Here is a 17112-nt window from a genome sequence, read left to right as displayed (position 1 = left end):
AATTGTTTGAGGAAACTCCATACTGTTTTCCACAGTGGCTGCACCAGTCTGCATTCCCACCAGCAGTGCACTAGGATTCTCTTTTCTCCACATCCTTGCCAGCACTTGTCATTTGTTGATTTGTTGATGGTGGCCATTCTGACAGGTGTGAGGTGGTACCTCATTGTCGTTTTAATTTGCATTTCTCTGATAATTAGTGACATTGAGCATTTTTTCATATGTCTCTCAGCAATCTGTATATCCTCTTTGGAGAAGTGTCTGTTCAGGTCTTCTACCCATTTTTTAATTGGATTGTTTGTCTTCGTTTTGTTGAGTTGTATGAGTACTTTATATATTTTGGAAATTAACTCTTTATCAGATGTATCATTGGCAAATGCGTTCTCCCATACAGGGGGCTCCCTTTTCACTTTGCTGATAGTTTCTTTTGCTGTGCAGAAGCTTTTATTTTGATGTAGTCCCATGTGTTTGTTTTCTCCTTAGTTTCCTTTGTCCTAGGAATTATATCCATAAACATCTTGCTATGAGAGGTGTCTGAGATTTTGCTGCCATTGGTTTCTCCTAGGATTTTTATGACTTCCCTACTTACATTAGGTCTTTTACCCATTTTGAGTTTATTCTTGTGTATGGTATAACTTGATGGTCTAGTTTCATTTTCTTGCATATACCTGTCCAATTTTCCCAACACCATTTATTGAAGAGACTGTCTTTAATCTATCATATGCTCTTGCCTCCTTTGTCAAATATTAATTGAGCATAATGGTTTGGGTTGATTTCTGGGTTCTCTGTTCTGTTCCATTGATCTATATTCTGTTCTTATGCCAATACCAGGCTGTTTTGAGTACAGTGACTTTGTAATATAGCTTAATATCTGGTATTGAGATCCCTCCAACTTTATTCTTCTTTCAAAAGCTTGCTGTGGCTATTGTGTCTTTTTTGATTCCATAAAATTCTTAGAGTATTTGTTCTAGAGCTGTGAAATATGGCATTGATATTTTAATGGGGATTGCATTGAATCTACTGATTGCTTTGGGTAGTATGGACATTTTAATGATGTTAATTCTACCCATCCATGAACATGGTTTATTCTTCCACTTGTTTATATCTTCTTCAATCTCTTTTTTAAAGGTGTTCCACGATCCCCAGCCCACAAACACCTCCCAGGCAGACAGGCTGTGGGGAGCAGAGAGCTGTTGTCTTTCTCAAGCACAACAGTTACTAACAAACTTCTCTTTCCCCAGAGGTCACATGAGGACATGTGAGCTCATGTCTGGCCCTGGCTCAAAGGCAAGAGGATCTGTGCAGGCAGTGCCGGGCCAGGCGAGGGCAGTGTTCCCCGGGCGGCCACGGAGTTACCTGGGCACCTTGTCACAGGAGGAACAGGATTTAAAGCACACAGGTGCAGACCCCTCCCCAGCCCAGCCTCCCTCCCCGCAGCCTCTGCCTCCCTCGCCTCCTGCTCTGCTCAGAGGCTAAGGCCCATCCGCAGTGTTGGCAGAGACCAGAGCGCCAGCAGCTCACTCAGGACCCCGCAGGGAAGGGCTGCCATGGCGCCGATGACCTTCCGGGCAGGAGCCCAGAGGCGGAGGCCAGCCCTGGAGCCTGGGGTGTGAGTGGGGCTGCAACCCCAGGAGCACATGCTCCCCAGGCGCTGGCTCTGGGTCCGAGGCCTGCCTGAGGCTGTCAGCGCCGCGGCCTGTGACCAGCATGGGCTGCCTTGCCCGCCCGGACAGCCTCTGTTGCCCTTAGAGAAGTTAAGCAGCACAGGCCACACCAGTTGGCATTTTCAAAACTTTGCATAAACGGAGAAAAGGATGCTGTTTCTATCACTAACCCCCTGGCGGGAGAGTCCACAGGCCCTCGCAGCCAGAGCTGTAGGTAGGAAGGAAGTTCTGTCTGTGAGACGTGCTTGATGACTGCGTGGCCAGTAAGCAAGCAGGGCCCGGGGCCCGCACCAGCCAGCAGTGGCCAGGCCGCTTCGTTGGGTCAGGAGGCGGTGGAGGGGCAGTGCCCCTGCCCGGCACAGAGTGAGCCTGGAGGAGGCAGAGGTAGAGGGAGCTTTCCTGGGGGCAGCTCCCAGAGGCCAGGCCCTCCCCTGACCAGGTAGAGCCTCGTTCTCTGTGTTAACTACTTCCTGTTGAAAATGCCTCCAGTGATTTCCATTTCCTGTTCTGGTCCGATAGACTCAGGCCCGGTGATGGGGGCCACAGCCGGGTGCACCCCCAAAGTCCCCTGCAGCCGCCGGGTGGGGAGCGCTCAGGGCAAGCAGGGCGTTGGGTGGGGAGCATCATCCTGACCCTGCGGCAGGGACCTGACAGTGGCTCAGGAAGAGCGAGAGTAAATGGAAAAGGAGGACAAGGATGGAGAGGAGGGAGGAGAGAGGTGAGCCTGCGGGGAGTCACTGCAGGGGAAGGGGGGCAGGCGAGAGGGAGAGATGGACCGCTGAGGGGGGCAGGCCAGGCCTGTCCTGAAAACAATGGGGGATCCCCATCCACTATTCGAATGTAAATAGCTGAGAACTCCCTTCACAGTGGTTACCGAAAAGTAGGGGAGGGACAGTTTAGTGTCACAAAGAGGGGACCAGAGTCCTGGAGTCCTGGAGAGGGTGGCTCCCCGCTCAGCACCTCCTCCGAGGGCGGCTGTCTCCAGCTTCTGCCGCCCTGGGGGCCTCTGGGCACAGGGGCCACCACCCCAACGGTCACACCCAGACGCCCCACAGGCTGAGCGAGGGGACAGCCCTCTGCTGCTGTTTCACTGAGAGAGCCTCCCCGAGGCCGGTGACCGCCCCAGACCCACAGCCACAGCGGGCACCCGTCCTCAGCGCAGCTCCAGCCAGACAAGCAGCTTCTGCGTCTCACTGCCCCTGCTGGCTCTCGGCCTCACGCTAACTCCACCTGCGGGCCTCCTTACAGATTAACCCGCCTCCTCTGAAGCCAGCGTCAGATGCTCGGAAGATGAGGATGATCTACCTATAAAGGCCCATCGTCGTAACAACAGCGCCGCTCGGCACGCTGCCCATGGGAGGCTGTGCGCGGGGGGCAGGCGGTGGACGGCAAATCTCTGTCCTTTCGACTCGGCTGTGCCATGTGCCTAAAACTGCCATCAGAAATAAAGTCTAGCCTGGTGGTGTGGCTCCGTGGTTGAGCATCGCCCTATGAACCAGGAGGTCACAGTTCAATTCCCGGTCCGAGCACAGGCCTGGGTTGCGGGCTCCATCCCCAGTGTGGGGCGTGCAGGAGGCAGCCGGTCATTGATTATCTCTCATCACTGATGTTTCTCTCTCTCCCTCTCCCTTCCTCTCTGAAGTCAATGAAAATTTTTTTTAAAAGAAATAAAGTCTGTTAAAAATGTTTAAGCTTAGGATCCTAGGCATTAGTATTGTTTTTAAGTTCCTAAAGTTGTTACAATATTCCTGATTTAGACTACTTGGGGGGATTTATCTCTGACCTGGGGACAAAGTGGCCTTTCCTTGAGGTGAATGTCTGAACAAAGTGGGGGTTCTGGTGCCTCTGCTGCTCACCAGGGCCCCTCGGCCCGCCAGCCGGGAAGCTGCTGCAGAGGCGGGAAAGCCGGAGAGGGCTGACTGTGGCCGGAGGAGGGCCCGAGAGCCTCAGACACAGGGGGGCCAGGCGTCACTCCGTGTCCTAGAGTGCGAGATGGTGGACTTCGCCGTTACCTTTAGAGAGACCGGCACCAGGGAGGTCTGGGGGGGCAGCGCCCCGGAGGAGGTGGGGGCGGAGAGACAGTCGCTGCAGGCCAGGGGTGGTCTCCGACCTGTGACAGGGATGTGTGATGAGCCTTTCTCGCGGTCAACTCCTCAACTGGTGTCTCTAAACACAGCAGATTCTCCCTCCTCAGCACAGCCTGCCCTCCTCCCAGGTGGTCTTTGTCCGTTTGTTCTTGTCTACGTGACACAGACATTTGCTGCTCAACGAATAACAGTATTCCTCCAGAATAAACTAGTGACTATAATATAATAGAATCAGGGGCAAAGAAAGGGAGTGGACTGATAATTATCAGGGGGAAGGGGGGTGGGGGTGCAGGAAGAGACTGGAATAAAATCATACACCTATGGATGAGGGCAATGGGGGTGAGGAAAGGGCAGAGGGTGGGGCGGGAACAGGGTGAAAGGGAGCTATGGGGGGGAGGGGAAGGAGAAACAATTGTAATCATCTGAGCAATAAAGATTTATTTAAAAAAAAATGTTCCTCCACGTGGCCTTGCACCTTTTCCACTGCGCGTGGGGCGTGAGGGGGTGCCCTGGCGTGGGGATGCTCAGAGCAGCTGACTCTGTGGGGCACAACCTTCTGTTGTGTTAACCACAGACTTTGGGGGTTCACTCGTTACTGCAGCATAGCCTCACCATCCTGACTAAGCCACCCAATCACATGTCAGTGTGTCAAACATACCAACCTGGTCTGTTTTTCCACCACCAGTGAGTGAAGAAAATCTTCCCTCCTGTTGAATAACAACAGCCAAAATGCAGCATTTAAAAGAGACTCTGACTACAACCGGTTGTGTTTGTTTGTCTTTATTATCTTTTCTCTTGTTTAGTTTTAGTGGAGGGGGGAGGGGGGGTTTGAACTGAAGAATGGCCCCTGAGGCGTGCTGCCAGGCTGCCTCCGTGCCCTTGACCTGGTAAGGGACCGAGAAATGCCGCTGCTCTCGCTGGTAACGCGAGAGCCGAGACGAATCTGGACACTGATGTTTGGGCCATGGCAATTGTTTAGAAAAGTTGACTCATAATTGCACACAGATTTCTTTCAGCCCATTCCTTTATTTAAAAACAACCACAGTAGAAAGGGGAAACAGGAAATGAATCACAGTTTTGTTGGGGCAGGATCGGGTTTATTCCAACTGTTTTCTTTTGAGTTCAGATCCAGGGTGAAAACGGAGGTCTCCAGAGTGGGCCAGGTGAGGACACTGCGGATAAACGGTTGCCTTGTAAACTGGAGGTTATACTGATGACAGTAAACAGAAACAGGAGGGCGGAGAGGGGTGTGTGTGTGTGTGTGTGTGCTTTCATCCCCCCGCGGTGAACAGCCAGGGGGAGCCTTTCAGAACCTGAGCCACTCCTCCCCACGCCCCGTTCTCCCCCACCACCACCCCACCCCCCACCCTCCTCTGAGCCACTCAGCGTGGGTGTCAGGAAGGGGCAGGCCTCCAGAGACGGGTGCGGTCACTGCGCGGTGAGCCAATGACATGCCTCCCGAACCCCAGCTCCCTGGCCCGTGAACAGGCCACAGCCTCTGCAGGGCTGGCGGAGTGGGCGATGGGAGAAGGAGCAGCCGCTGCTCTCCCCTTCCTCCTGCCTTCGTGGCTCCGCTCTGGCTTATCAGAGCCGTGGCTGGGGGCCCAGTGCTGGGAGGACGGGCACTGGTTGTCTCTAATCAGGACCCTGTCTTTGTCATTCACATGGCTTCCCTCACAACTGGCTCGTGTGAGCTTGTAGTCGTCTAAAACAGGGAAATTTCAGATGAGAAGATGCAGGAAAAAGGACTCAGAGCAACCAAACACCAAGGATGCCCTTAAATTCCTTTACTGAAATATGTATTGAGCACCCTTCCCTGCAGACTTGGTCCCCCCAACTGCCCTCCCCTGCAGACCTGGTCCCCCCCAACTGCCCTCCCCTGCAGGCCTGGTCCCTCCCAACTGCCCTCCCCTGAAGGCCTGGTCCCTCCCAACTGCCCTCCCCTGAAGGCCTGGTCCCCCACAACTGTTCTTCCCTGCAGGCCTGGTCCCCCTCCATCTGCCTCCCCTGCAGGCCTGGGTCCCTCCCAACTGCCCTCCCTGCTGGCCATCTTGTGGTGGCCATCTTGTGTCCACATGGGGGCAGCCATCTTTGACCATATAAGGGAGGCCATCTTGTGTGTTGGCATCATGGTCAATTTGCATATTACATCTTTATTATATGGGATTATTGACTAGGCATGCGGCCAGAACAGGATGCAGCCACAGGCAGCGCTGAGGCTGAGAGTGGAGACAGAAAGAAGCTGCCACCCGCAGCTAGAGGCTGCAGGCTGACTAGCCGCCAGCCCCATCGCCACGCAGCTCCCCGGGCCTGCCGTGGGGAGACCCCTGAGTCCGCTGGCCTTATCCGGGGAGAAGCAGACTCTCCTGCTGTGACAGCGGCTCTGCAGCTCAGAGCACGGCCCAGGGGCGCTGTCTCCCTGGACGGCCTTTCAGAGAGAGGGCTCCCAGGTGCTTGAGAGAAACAGCCGTGGCTTGTAAAGCTGGTCACAGGCCTGTTTGCCTTCTAACGTGAGCGCCTAAGTGAAGGGAGGGAGGCGGGAGGGGAGGAGGACCTTTCATTTTTGACGGGAGGTGGGGGGTGAGCCTCTGGCTTCTCATCGTTTGTCCTCAGGGTGGCAGTGGCAGGATCGGCTCTTCTGCTAGGAGAGCCCGGGTCTCAGGCAGACGGAGCTGTGAGGGAGGAGGAGGAGGAAGAGCACCGGGAAGCTGTGGGCGTGGGGAGCGGGAGCGGGAGGGGAGGCGCCCCGGTTTGCGGAGGCCCTGGCCCCGAAGGAAGGCAGGAGTGGTCAGTCCTAGGTTTGGGCGTGAGCAGTCCTCTGAGGATGAGGCACGTTGGCTTAGCGGGGAAATCAAGAGTTCTATTAAGAATCCAAGTTCAGCCAAACCGGTTTGGCTCATCGGTAGAGTGTCGGTCTATGGACTGAAAGGTCCCAGGTTCGATTCCGGCCAAGGGCATGTACATTGGTTGCGGGCACATCCCCGGTAGGGGGTGTGCAAGAGGCAGCTAGTCGATGTTTCTCTGTCATTGATGTTTCTAGCTCTCTATCTCTCTCCTTTCCTCTCTGTAAGAAAATCAATAAAATATATTTAAAAAAAAAAAAAAAAGAATCCAAGTTCATGCCAAGAGGGCAGTTAAACACAGGAGTCAAGGCTCAGGGGCCAGAGCTGGAGACTTCATTTTGGGGAGAAACTGGTGAAGTGTGGGGTCCCAGAGACCAGAGATGGAGCAGTGCCGGGAGGAGGGTGGCCAGGCGGGGGAGGGGGCAGCAGGGAATGACTGGGGCCTGTCCACAGGGGCTGGTGGCTCAGGGACTGGGGGTGATGGAGGCTCCCTGAGGGCGGGGTGAGATGGCAGGAAGGGAGGAGGAATGAGGCAGGAGCTAGAGGGCGGTGGGTTTTTAGAAAATTGTGGTTTTGTTAGACTCAGGCATTTGAATATTTGCACAAGGTGAATATTTAGTGATCCCCACCTGTTCCGTCTGCCCGCGCCCTCCCGGCCCCTCACTAGAGGGGTGACGCCTGGGCAGCTGCCTGAGGGCTTCTTGGCTTGTGTTGGGGTTTGGGAATGTGAGCTGAGCTACTGGCCTGGAAATACCCAGTGCAGACACCGGACAGGGGACAGGGGGACAGGGGGACAGGGGGCAGGCAATGGCGGAGAGAGGAGGGTGTGCAGAGAGGGATCAGCAGTCAAGGCTGGAGAGGCAGGACCTGGCCACGGGGAGGGTTGGCCTTTGCTGGGCAGAGACCCCCCCCCCCCCCATGCCATTGGGGAGAGACGAGCATGGGGTGAGGACCGAGGCGGGGCTGCACACCATCTGTCCCGCCCATGGGAGGGGGTAGTGTGGCCGGCTGTGCTGTGGTGAAGTTTGTGAGCACCAGCCGCTCCTCCCCAACCGGACTCTGCACAGCGCCCCGCTGCCCAGAGGGCACCGCTGAAGGACCAGCAGGCGGGCACCCCGCAGCCTGCCCCACCCGCCCCCACCCGCCCCCACCTGATTTTTGCTCCTTCCCTGCCCGAAGCCCCGCTCCAGACTGTGTCACTGGATCCCATCTGGGCCCTCAGACCCTGAGGCCAGCCCCCCATCCCGCCCCCGCACGGTGGATCCTGAGGCCCGCTGCCTTCTGCCCTGAAGTCTCCCAGGGGTCCGGCTGGCAGCTGGGGCCTGGCTGGGTCGGGGAGGAGTGTGGGGAGTGCTTTGGGTCTTGGTTCTGGAGGCACAGCCTCCTGGGCAGCCTCCGCAGACACCCCGGAGGTGAAGCCGGCACCCCGAGTTTGGATGAAAGGCGAACATCTCCGCACGCAGGGCCTCTTGCTGTGAGCCGAGTGGGTGCTCATGTGAGGCTCTGGGGAGCCCTCCCCTCTCCGCGGTCAGGGTGCCGTGGGTGGGGATGGGACCAGACTGTGGGTGGCTGGGTGCGGGGCTGCAGAGAAGCACGCACACGCAGGCGTCCGTTTGGAAAACTTTATTGGTCCTGCGTGTCCAGCAAGGGGGCAGGGGCTTGGGGGGGGGGCGAGGGGCAGGAGGGGCGGGAGGGGCTGCAGGAGCAGTGAGGCACCGTGGCGGCAGGAGCGGCAGGCTCAGTTGCGGGCCATCTGTGAGGAGCACAGGGCGGGGAGAGGAGTGAGGCCTGGTCCCGCGCAGGCCCAGGCCCGGAGGCTCCCGGCTCCCCGCAGCCCGGGCTCCCCGCAGCCTGGTCCCCCGCTCACCTTGGGCATGCTCGGCGGGAATCTGGCTTTGAAGGGGTCTTCCTTGTGCAGGGACCTCACCAGGCAGGAGCGGCGGTGGGAGAAGGTGATGAAGCTGAACTTGCCGTGGTAGCAGCCCATGCCGCTGTTCCCTGGGGACGGACAGACCGGCGGCTCAGCCCGCGCCAGGCCAGACCCTCCGGGAGCCAGCTCTTGGCGCCCCCTAGCGGCCACCCCGGAACCACACAGAGCCCGGGATGAGGGGACCTGCTGGGCAGAGGGCGGAGCTCCTGGGCGGGCGGCCCCAGGGCCCCCAGGGGCTGAGGGCGGCCGCGGGCACGCAGGCCGGCGGAGGGCACAGGGAAAGGGTGGAGCGGGGCCAGGACGGCTCCGGCCCTGAGTTCCCATCCGGGGCGGGAAGGGACCCGCGGAGGGCAGGCGGGCAGACTCACCCACACCCCCGAAGGGCAGGGTGTGCACGGACAGGTGGATGATGACGTCGTTGGCCGTCACGCCGCCGCTCGACGTCTCGGCAATCATCTTCTTAATCACCTGCCGGGGACCCAGCGCACCCCTCAGGCTCCTGGTGGGCACCCCTGAGCCCGGGAGCCAGCTGGGGCGCGGCCGGGCGGTCTCCCTCCCGCTGCCCAGGCCCAGGGGGGCGGGGGCGCGGCGGCGCCCGGGCTGCGGGCACGGGTCCCAGGCCGCGGGGCGCGGGGCGCGGGCTGTCCGGGCCTGGCGGGAGGTGGGGGGCGGGGTGGGGAGCGGGGGGCCGGCCCACCTTGTCGTTGTTGGAGAACACGTAGAGCGCCAGCGGCTTCTCGCGCTGGTTGATGAAGCGGATGGCCTCCTCCAGGCTGCGCACGGTCACGATGGGCATGATGGGCCCGAAGATCTCTTCCTGCATCACCGGGGACTCGGGGTCCACGTCCGTGAGGATGGTGGGGGCTGGCGGGAAGCCGCAGTCAGCCCCCCAGACCGCAGTGGGGGCCCGGCTTCCCCCCTGACGGCCTCCCAGGCCACCGGAGCCCCTGTGAAGCCTCCAGCCTCCTGGCGCCTGGAGGCTCGGCCGATCGTCCTCACCCAGCCCTGCCCGGCCCCTGTGGTGCTGCCACCCCCTGCTGCATTGGTGGGGGGGGGGAGCTGCCCTCTAGGCCTTGGGGGCGGGGCTTCTGGGCTGGGCCAGGCTGTCACTCTCCGCCCCAGGCCTGCACCACTCCCCTACCCGCCCCCCCCCAGGGCTTGTCTGCTCTCCAGGTATCTGTGCCCACTTGCTGCTGCCCACGTGCAGGGCCCTGGCCGCGCTGGCAGGGCACACACCTATGTAGCGGGCGGCTGCGTCCCCGGTGCCTCCGTAGGCCACCTTCTGGCCCTCCAGCAGGCCCATCACCCTCTGGAAGTGCCGGGGGCTGATGATCCTCCCGTAGTCCCGGGACTTCTTGGCGTCGTCCCCATAGAACTCCTGTGGGCGAGGGGACAGGCCTCAGAGAGGGACGGGGCCTGGCCGCCACCGAGGCCGGGGGGTGGCGGCTGGGAGGGCACAGGCACCGGCCGGGCACCACGGACACCAAGGCCGCCGGGCGCAGCGCGGGCACTGCCGCTCCCAGGCCCGGGCGGCGCTCACACGGCCCGGCGGGCGCTCGGGGGCGGCTGAGGCCACAGACAGGCCCGGGGAGGGGGCGGCAGCCGCTGTCGTGGGTGGCAGGATTCCGGGGGACGTTTCCCTTCTTTATGCTTTTTAATCTTTTTCCAAATTATCTACAGAGTGAGGGTGGCTTTTATGGTCAGAGAAGAACCCAGCTTTCGGAAGTCCGCGCCCGCCTGCACTGCAGCCGCCCTGGCCGCGCTCACCTTCACGGCCTTCTTCAGCTTCTCCACCACCTGGCCCTGGATGGAGGGGTCGCAGAGGATGTAGTCGGGGGCCACGCAGGTCTGGCCGCTGTTCATGAACTTGCCCCAGGCGATGCGCCTGTGGAAACCGGGCCAGACGTGTTCTCACCGGAGGCTGCGGGCCGGCGCCCTGTCCCGCCGCTCAGGTCAGGCCTCAGGGGGCGGCTGCAGATTCTGGCTGAGGCGCCCCCTGGCCCTGGACATGCTCCCTCCCCCCCCCCCCCATCTTTCCCTCACCAGCGAGAGCAGGGTTCGGGGGATGTCTGGGCGGACAGCCTTTGTGCTCTTGAGCCCAGCCCTGGGTCCCTGCCCCCGTGGGAGGGGAAGCTGAGCTCCCCTCTCCTCTCCCCTCCTGCCTTCCCGGGCTTGCGGGTCCCCCTCGCGGCCCCCGGGACGGCCCAGGCCCAGGCCCGCAGGGCAGGGACGGCCTGTGTGTGTGTCTCCCCCCCACAGCCGCGGTGCCGGGAGCCGGCAGTCAGCATGGCCCCAGCTCCCACGGGCGCTGAGCCTCACCGGCAGGCGACCTCCAGGTCGCAGTCCTTGTCCACGTAGCACGGGCTCTTCCCGCCCAGCTCCAGGGTCACTGGGGTCAGGTGCTTGGCCGCGGCCGCCATGACGATCTTGCCGACGCCGGTGCTCCCGGTGTACAGGATGTAGTCAAACCTCTCCTTGAGCACCTCCGTGGTCTCCGGGACACCCCCATTGATCACCGGGTACAGATCCTTCCCAAGGGGAGAGCGAGGCTCAGAGAGGACCCCCCTCCCCGCCGGCAGCCACAGCCACGCAGCCCCCCCCCGTACACACACCCCCCCCCCGCTCAGGGCCCGCCCCAGAGGCAGAGGCCAGCGGTCCCCACCCGGGCGGCTCTCGGGGCGCACCTTGTCCAGGTACTGCGGGATGAGGGTGGCCAGCAGGCTCGCCATGTGCTCGCTCAGCTCCGAGGGCTTGATGACCACCGCGTTCCCTGCAAAGCACAGAGTCAGCGCCCTGTGCCCCCTTCCCCGCCCCCCAGGGACCCAGCCTGCCGCCTCCCTCCTCCTGTGCCCTGGCAGGAGAGGCCACAGGCCTGTGTCCCCATGGATGAGACCGGGGAGGAGGGAGAGAGGGGAGGCGCCTGGAGGAAACCCTGGCACATCGCAGGGAGGCGGCCCGCGGCAGGGAGGGCGCCGCGGGGTGTGGGAGGCTGGCGGGGCCTGGAGGCCGGGAGGCCTGCTCCCGCGGCCCCAGTGGACACAGGCCCTCACACCCCCGGCCCAGCGCCTCTGCTCCAGCCCGGCCCGGCCTCCCGCAGAGAGGGACAGTGGCCTCCCTCCCTCCCTCCCCGTCCCCCGGCCCGCACCGGCAGCGATGGCGCCCACCATGGGCTGCACCGTGAGGTCGAAGGGGTAGTTCCAGGTGCCGATGATGAGCGCCACGCCCAGCGGCTCCGAGTGGATGTAGCACTGGTCCTGCTGTGTCTGGGCGGTCTTCTCCACGTGCTCGTCCTGCACCCACTCCGGGAGGTGTTTGATGGTGTAGTCGATCTCCTCCAGGCAGTACACCAGCTCATCGTGGTACGAGTTCCACTCGTTCTGCAGGGAGAGGCCCGTGAGCCCCCAGCCCACAGCGCTGAGTGGGCGACCGTGGGCGACCCTGACCGACCTGCTACCTTTCCTGGCCTCAGTCTCCCAATCTGCCAAATGGGACATGATCTGTGCCTCCTAGCCAGGCCTGTCCCGCTTGCGGGGGTGATGGGGGCCGCAGTCTCCCCGGGCGGCGGGGGAGGGCGCAGGGGAACCGGGCTGAGGGGAGCCATGGGGCGGTGGGTGGGTCTGCAGGTCTGGGCACAGGTGTCAGGTGCCTGAAGGGATGGGGGGCCTGAAGGGGAGTGGGGATAGGGAGGGCGCCCCTTGGGGAGGCTTGAGGGGTGGGGCGCCCTTTGGGGAGAAGTGGGGGGGGACGCCCCTTGGGGAGAAGAGGGGGCGCACCCTGTGCAGGTCGGCGGCCAGCGCGCCCGCCAGGTCCTTCTCGCGCTCCTTGATCATGCGCCGCAGCGCCTCCAGCTGCTGGATGCGGAACTGCAGGGGCCGCGTGCGGCCGGACTCGAAGGCGGCCCGGGCGCGCTGCACCACCGCGCTGATCTTGCTCATAGTGCCTGCGGGGACCGACACGGCGCTTGGAGCGGCGGGCTGCGCCCTCCTCCCCGCGCCCTCCACCCTGCGCCCTCCTCCCTGCGCCCTGCGCCCTCCTCCCTGCGCCCTGCGCCCTCCTCCGGCTCCTCGGTGTCGTAGGGGAAGGGGCCTCTCCCGGGAGCGCCCGGAAAGGATATTCTTTGCCTCCGCAGCCTCCTGACAGACGCCTGGCCTCTCTGGCCCTCCGATCGCCAGGAGAACACGCCCCCCTCGCTGCAGGGAGGCGGGAAGGGGTGACGGGACCGAGCCCAGTTCTGAAGGCCGGTCAGGCCCTCCCCGCCCCGGACCCTCCCTCCGGCCTCCGCTCCGGCCCCAGGCGGGCGCCCGGAGCTCCCGGCGCCCAGGTCCCGGCGGCGGGGACCGCGGGGCCCTGACTGCACACCCAGGCCGGTTAACGGACCCAGAGCCGCCCGGCCCGCCGCTCCGGGGTTAGAGCGCGGACTGAAGGGCCTCGGGTTCGATTCCCAGCCCAGGGCAACCCCGGCGAGGCTGCAGGTGGCCTCCAGCCCCATGGGGGGCAGCCATCTGTGCGCCTCCCACATGGATGTCTCCCACATGTATGCCTCTCACATGGATGTCTCTGTGCGTCCCCCTCTCCGCTCTCTAAAGGCCCATGGAGCGCATGTCCCGGGTGAGGACCAGCCAAAACAAAACGCAGAGCCGGGAGTCAACAGCCGGGTCCTTCGCAGAAGCCCTGCTTGCTTGGGAGGCAGACCCCGTGCGCGCCCGGACTCGGGACCGAGGTGGACAGGGCGCCCGCGCAGAGCCAGGCCCCACCGATTCTACCGTGGGAAGGCGGCCCTGGGGCGCTTACAGAAACCACAGCAATGTTCCCAGACGTTCACGGACAAGAAAGTTCATCTTTGTTTATAACAGAAGCGGGACACACCCTCAGTGTGCGTGTCGGGGCCTGTTTACCGGAAGGGGCGGGTGATTCCCGGCAGGGGCAGGCGGGCAGCAAGGATCCACGACCCCCCCCCCCTCCTCTCTCTGAAAATCAATTTTTAAAATAGTTTAAATAAAACTAAAAGGGCTCGTTGCCCCTGTGTGATGGCTGAGGCAGAGGAGGGGAGGCAGGGCGAGGTGTCAGCACCTGTGGCGGCGCCTGTGCCCCAGGAGGGAGGAGAGAGAAGCGGGCTCCCGCGGGTGTGCCCTGGAGAGGGGCCCAGGGCAGCCCAGGGTGAGCCCCGAGGGGAGGAATCAGTGGCGCTAAACTTACTGCCATGAATGTCATCTAGTTAAATGGTGGTTAGCACACTGAGACATGTCACTTCACACCGGCCAGAATGGCCACCATCAACAAATCAACACACAAGTGCTGGCGAGGATGAGAAGACAGGGAGCCCTGTGCACTGCTGGTGGGAATGCAGGCTGGCGCAGCCGCTGTGGAGGACAGCATGGAGTTTCCTCGAACAATTAAATATGCAGCTGCCATTCGACCCAATGACCCCACTTCTAGAAATATATCCCAAGAAACCAGAAACACCAATCAGAAAGGATGTATGCACCCCTGTGTTAATAGAAGCACAATTCACAGTAGCTACGATCTGAAAACAGCCCACGTGCCCATCAGCAGAGGAGTGGATAAAAAGCTGTGGTACATCTACACCGTGAGATACTATGCAGCGGTAAAAAGAAGGACCTCTTCGAGACAGCATGGAGGGCCTGGAGAGCATTGTGCTAAGTGAAATAACTCAAAGACAAATACCATGTGATCTCACTCATACGGGGAGCCTAATGAACAAAATAAACTGGTGAACTAAATAGAAACAGAGGCATGGATGCATGGAACAGCCTGACAGCTGCCGGAGGGGAGGGGAGGAGAGGACTGGATGAAAGAGGTGAGGGATTAGCGAAGAACATGCGTGCGTACCCACAGACACAGACCACAGTGGCCAGAGGGAGGGGGCACAGGTGGGCAAAGGGGTGGGGGACATCTGTTATAGTGTCAACAATAAAAATAAAGCATTTGTTAACTCTCTGAATACAGGTGGTCGGCAGTGCTCATGATAGAACATGCAAAAGAGACAAAAGGGGTCACAGCGACGTGAGCCCCCCCTCAGCAGCTCCTGCTGTCCCCCAGAGGCCCCCACTTCAGACGTCGCTTCACTCCTAACATCAGAAGAAAAGTAAAAGAAAGAAACGCTACAATACGGCTATTTCCATTCTGCAAAAAAAATTACACGGACCATGTATAGTATATGTATGTATACCACATATACAATTTATGTATGTAATACATGCATATATGATATATACAACGTGTCATACATATGATATCTATTATTATATATGGTATAGATAACTTTTGAAAAAATGGAAGTGTGTGTGTGTGTGTGTGTGTGTGTGTTCCTGCAAGTGGTTTCTGATCCCCCGCCCCCCCGGCGCTGCCCCCTCCAGGCTGCAGCACAGACAGGGCCCGGCTGGCATGCAGGATGCCCCAGCCTGGAGGTACCATGGGCCTCTCTCTAGGCCTTTTGGGGGGCCAGAGGGAGCCCTCTCCCTGGTGCCCCTGCTGGCCATGAGCCCAGCCACACAGCCCAGCAGGAAGGCCCTCCTGCCCTGCCAGCCTCGCATCACTCAGAGCAGCCCTCGACCTGGGAGCCATGGCTGGGCGGCCAGCATGAGACCCCGTGGGCAGGGCAGCGGGCACTCGGTCCCAGTCCTGCGCCTCCCTCTGCACCGCTGACCTCAGGGCCTGCCCACCTCACCGGGCCCACTGTGCCCAGGCACCGTGGATGCTCCTTCATCATCTCCTCTGGTCCCCAAAGAGCTCGAGCTGTTAGGGCCCCTTCACAGAGGACAGCGGGGCCCGAGGCGTCAGGTGTTCTCAGTCAGCAAGTGGCAAAGCAGGACTGCACCCGCTCCCCTCCAGCCTCCGTTCCCTTTACTGCTGAGCCTGCCACCCCTCAGGGAGGGAGGGGGCTTTTCACCCACCATCCCGGGGCGCCCTGCTTCTCCAGTCCTGGGTGCCCCTCCCAGCGCTGGGGCGGCAGAGCTGCCCGGGGTGGGCTCTGGGGCCTCAGGGGCAGCGCAGCGCTGTTCCCACCAGGCCCCCGCCGGGGAAAGGAAAGGGTTACCTCTGACTGACGGTCCGGTTCCTGACTGGGCGGCTGGGCGGCTGGCGCTCTGGGGTGCCCAGCGGCCTGCAGGGGATGCTTTTAAGGGCCTTCTCCCCACCCGCTCAGCCCTCCTCCCGCCCACTCCGCCTGACACCCTCTCCCCTCCCTGGTGTTGTGTAAGGAGACCAAAACAGTATTCAAATGCGGGTGCTCCCGCTCGGGATTAGCCCTTTGTTGGCCTCTAAATGCCAGAATGTGTCTTTGAGGCTTGGGTGGGGCCCCAGCCAATCTTCCCTGGAGCCCGCGCTGTGTTTGCCCTGGGTGGGGGCTCTGCTGATTGATTCAGCCTGACTGGACTGCCTCCAGGTTTCCAAAGTGCAGCTGCGCCTGTGCTCCCTGCCTCCCGGTTACGTAAGCTCGGCAGGGGTGCGGTGGGAGACGGGAGAGTCACGCAGCTCCCTGAGATGCCCCCTGTGTGGCACAGCGAGGCAGAGGCCCCAGCCCAGCCCTGCCAGCCTGGGCCTCCCCCTGAGCATCAGGGAAGAGGCAGGAGCCGGTGGGAACAGCCAGGGGGCGCCCTGTGGGGTCAGCGGGGAAAGGAAGGATCTGCCAGCCGTCCGCCGGCGTTTGCCAGCATCTGCTCTGTGCCACGCAGGGGATGGCGGCAGATCTGCACAATCAGCCACTCACTCCTCGCACATCCCTGCCCCTGCCGCATGGACTCTCGGCCTCCTCCCCCAAACCATAGCCATTGGGATGCACGTAGGTGTTCCAGGGACTCCGATAAGGATCATGGCCGGGAAACCGTGTCTGAACCAGAAGAGAGGTGTTTCGGCAAGGAGCAGAAGCAAAGGCAGAGGCACAGAGGCAGGGGCCAAGCCGCAGTCATGAGCTGTCAGATGTCCACCGCAGTCATTAGCGTGTGGTGTGTGCACGTTATCGGCAGGCGCGGGGCAGGAGGCTCTGGGGCCGCGGGCCCAGGGGTCTGTGAGCGTGCAGAGGCCTATGCCTGAGGTCTCTGCTGTTAGGGAATCCCTCCTAATGAGGTCCGGACAGATAGCGGCAGCCTCCAGGAGTGGGGACAGGAAAGGACAGGACCCCAGGGTGGATGGGCAGATGGGAACATTCCGGAACAGCAGAAGGCCACACTGGCAGGCTCGGGCGCCCGGGCGCCTGGGCTGGGCGGTGGGCAGAGACGGGGCACCCTCTGAGGCGGAGCGGAGCAGGTGTGTGGACCAGGCCTGTGTCAGCCTGGAACCCTCCCACCAACGGCTCCCACTCTCTGGGGTGGCACCCGGTTATCAGGAGGCGACCCTTGCCCTCCCTGTAGGCTCGGTGAGGTGGCCGGCCGGGTGCTCCCGCGAGGCGCCGGGCTCTGCGGGCACTTGCTGGGTGGAAGGCAGGACACGAGGCCGGAGCCAGAGGGGCTGAGTCACGGTGACTGCGCTCGGCCCGGCTTCAGCTCCCGCAGCTCAGGGGCCTGGTCCTTCCACCTCTGGCTCCCGGGGAGCGTGGTCCCGTGGAAGGGGGCTGAGATGAGCCCCTGAGCCCC

General features: G+C 61.6%; 1 protein-coding gene across 1 annotated transcript; it reads right to left on the bottom strand.

Moving 5' to 3' along the window:
- Nucleotides 1–8199: 8199 nt before the first annotated feature.
- Nucleotides 8200–15716, bottom strand: ALDH3A1 (aldehyde dehydrogenase 3 family member A1). The gene is made up of 11 exons (XM_084861441.1): nucleotides 15579–15716; nucleotides 12295–12461; nucleotides 11667–11898; nucleotides 11206–11291; nucleotides 10841–11049; nucleotides 10289–10406; nucleotides 9758–9899; nucleotides 9219–9385; nucleotides 8890–8989; nucleotides 8459–8589; nucleotides 8200–8344 (listed from the first exon to the last, which is right to left on the bottom strand). Exons 2-11 carry the CDS (start codon nucleotides 12454–12456, stop codon nucleotides 8330–8332), a joined length of 1362 nt encoding a protein of 453 aa, XP_084717567.1. The 5' UTR covers nucleotides 12457–12461; nucleotides 15579–15716; the 3' UTR covers nucleotides 8200–8329.
- Nucleotides 15717–17112: the final 1396 nt, after the last annotated feature.

The sequence above is a fragment of the Pipistrellus hanaki genome (assembly GCF_964339955.1).
Source record: "Pipistrellus hanaki genome assembly, chromosome: 16".
Classification (NCBI taxonomy): domain Eukaryota; kingdom Metazoa; phylum Chordata; class Mammalia; order Chiroptera; family Vespertilionidae; genus Pipistrellus; species Pipistrellus hanaki.
The sequence above is the reverse complement of the archived record's forward strand: the minus strand, read 5'-3'. Positions and strand labels throughout refer to the sequence as shown.

Coding starts and splice junctions, on each gene's coding strand:
- ALDH3A1 (XM_084861441.1), bottom strand. CDS start 12,456: ATGAGCAAGATCAGCGCGGTGGTGCAGCGCGCCCGGGCCGCCTTCGAG. Junction 10,407..10,840: donor GACCTGGAGGTCGCCTGCCG/GTGAGGCTCAGC, acceptor CGGTTTCCACAG/GCGCATCGCCTGGGGCAAGT. Junction 9,900..10,288: donor AGCTGAAGAAGGCCGTGAAG/GTGAGCGCGGCC, acceptor CCTCGCCCACAG/GAGTTCTATGGGGACGACGC.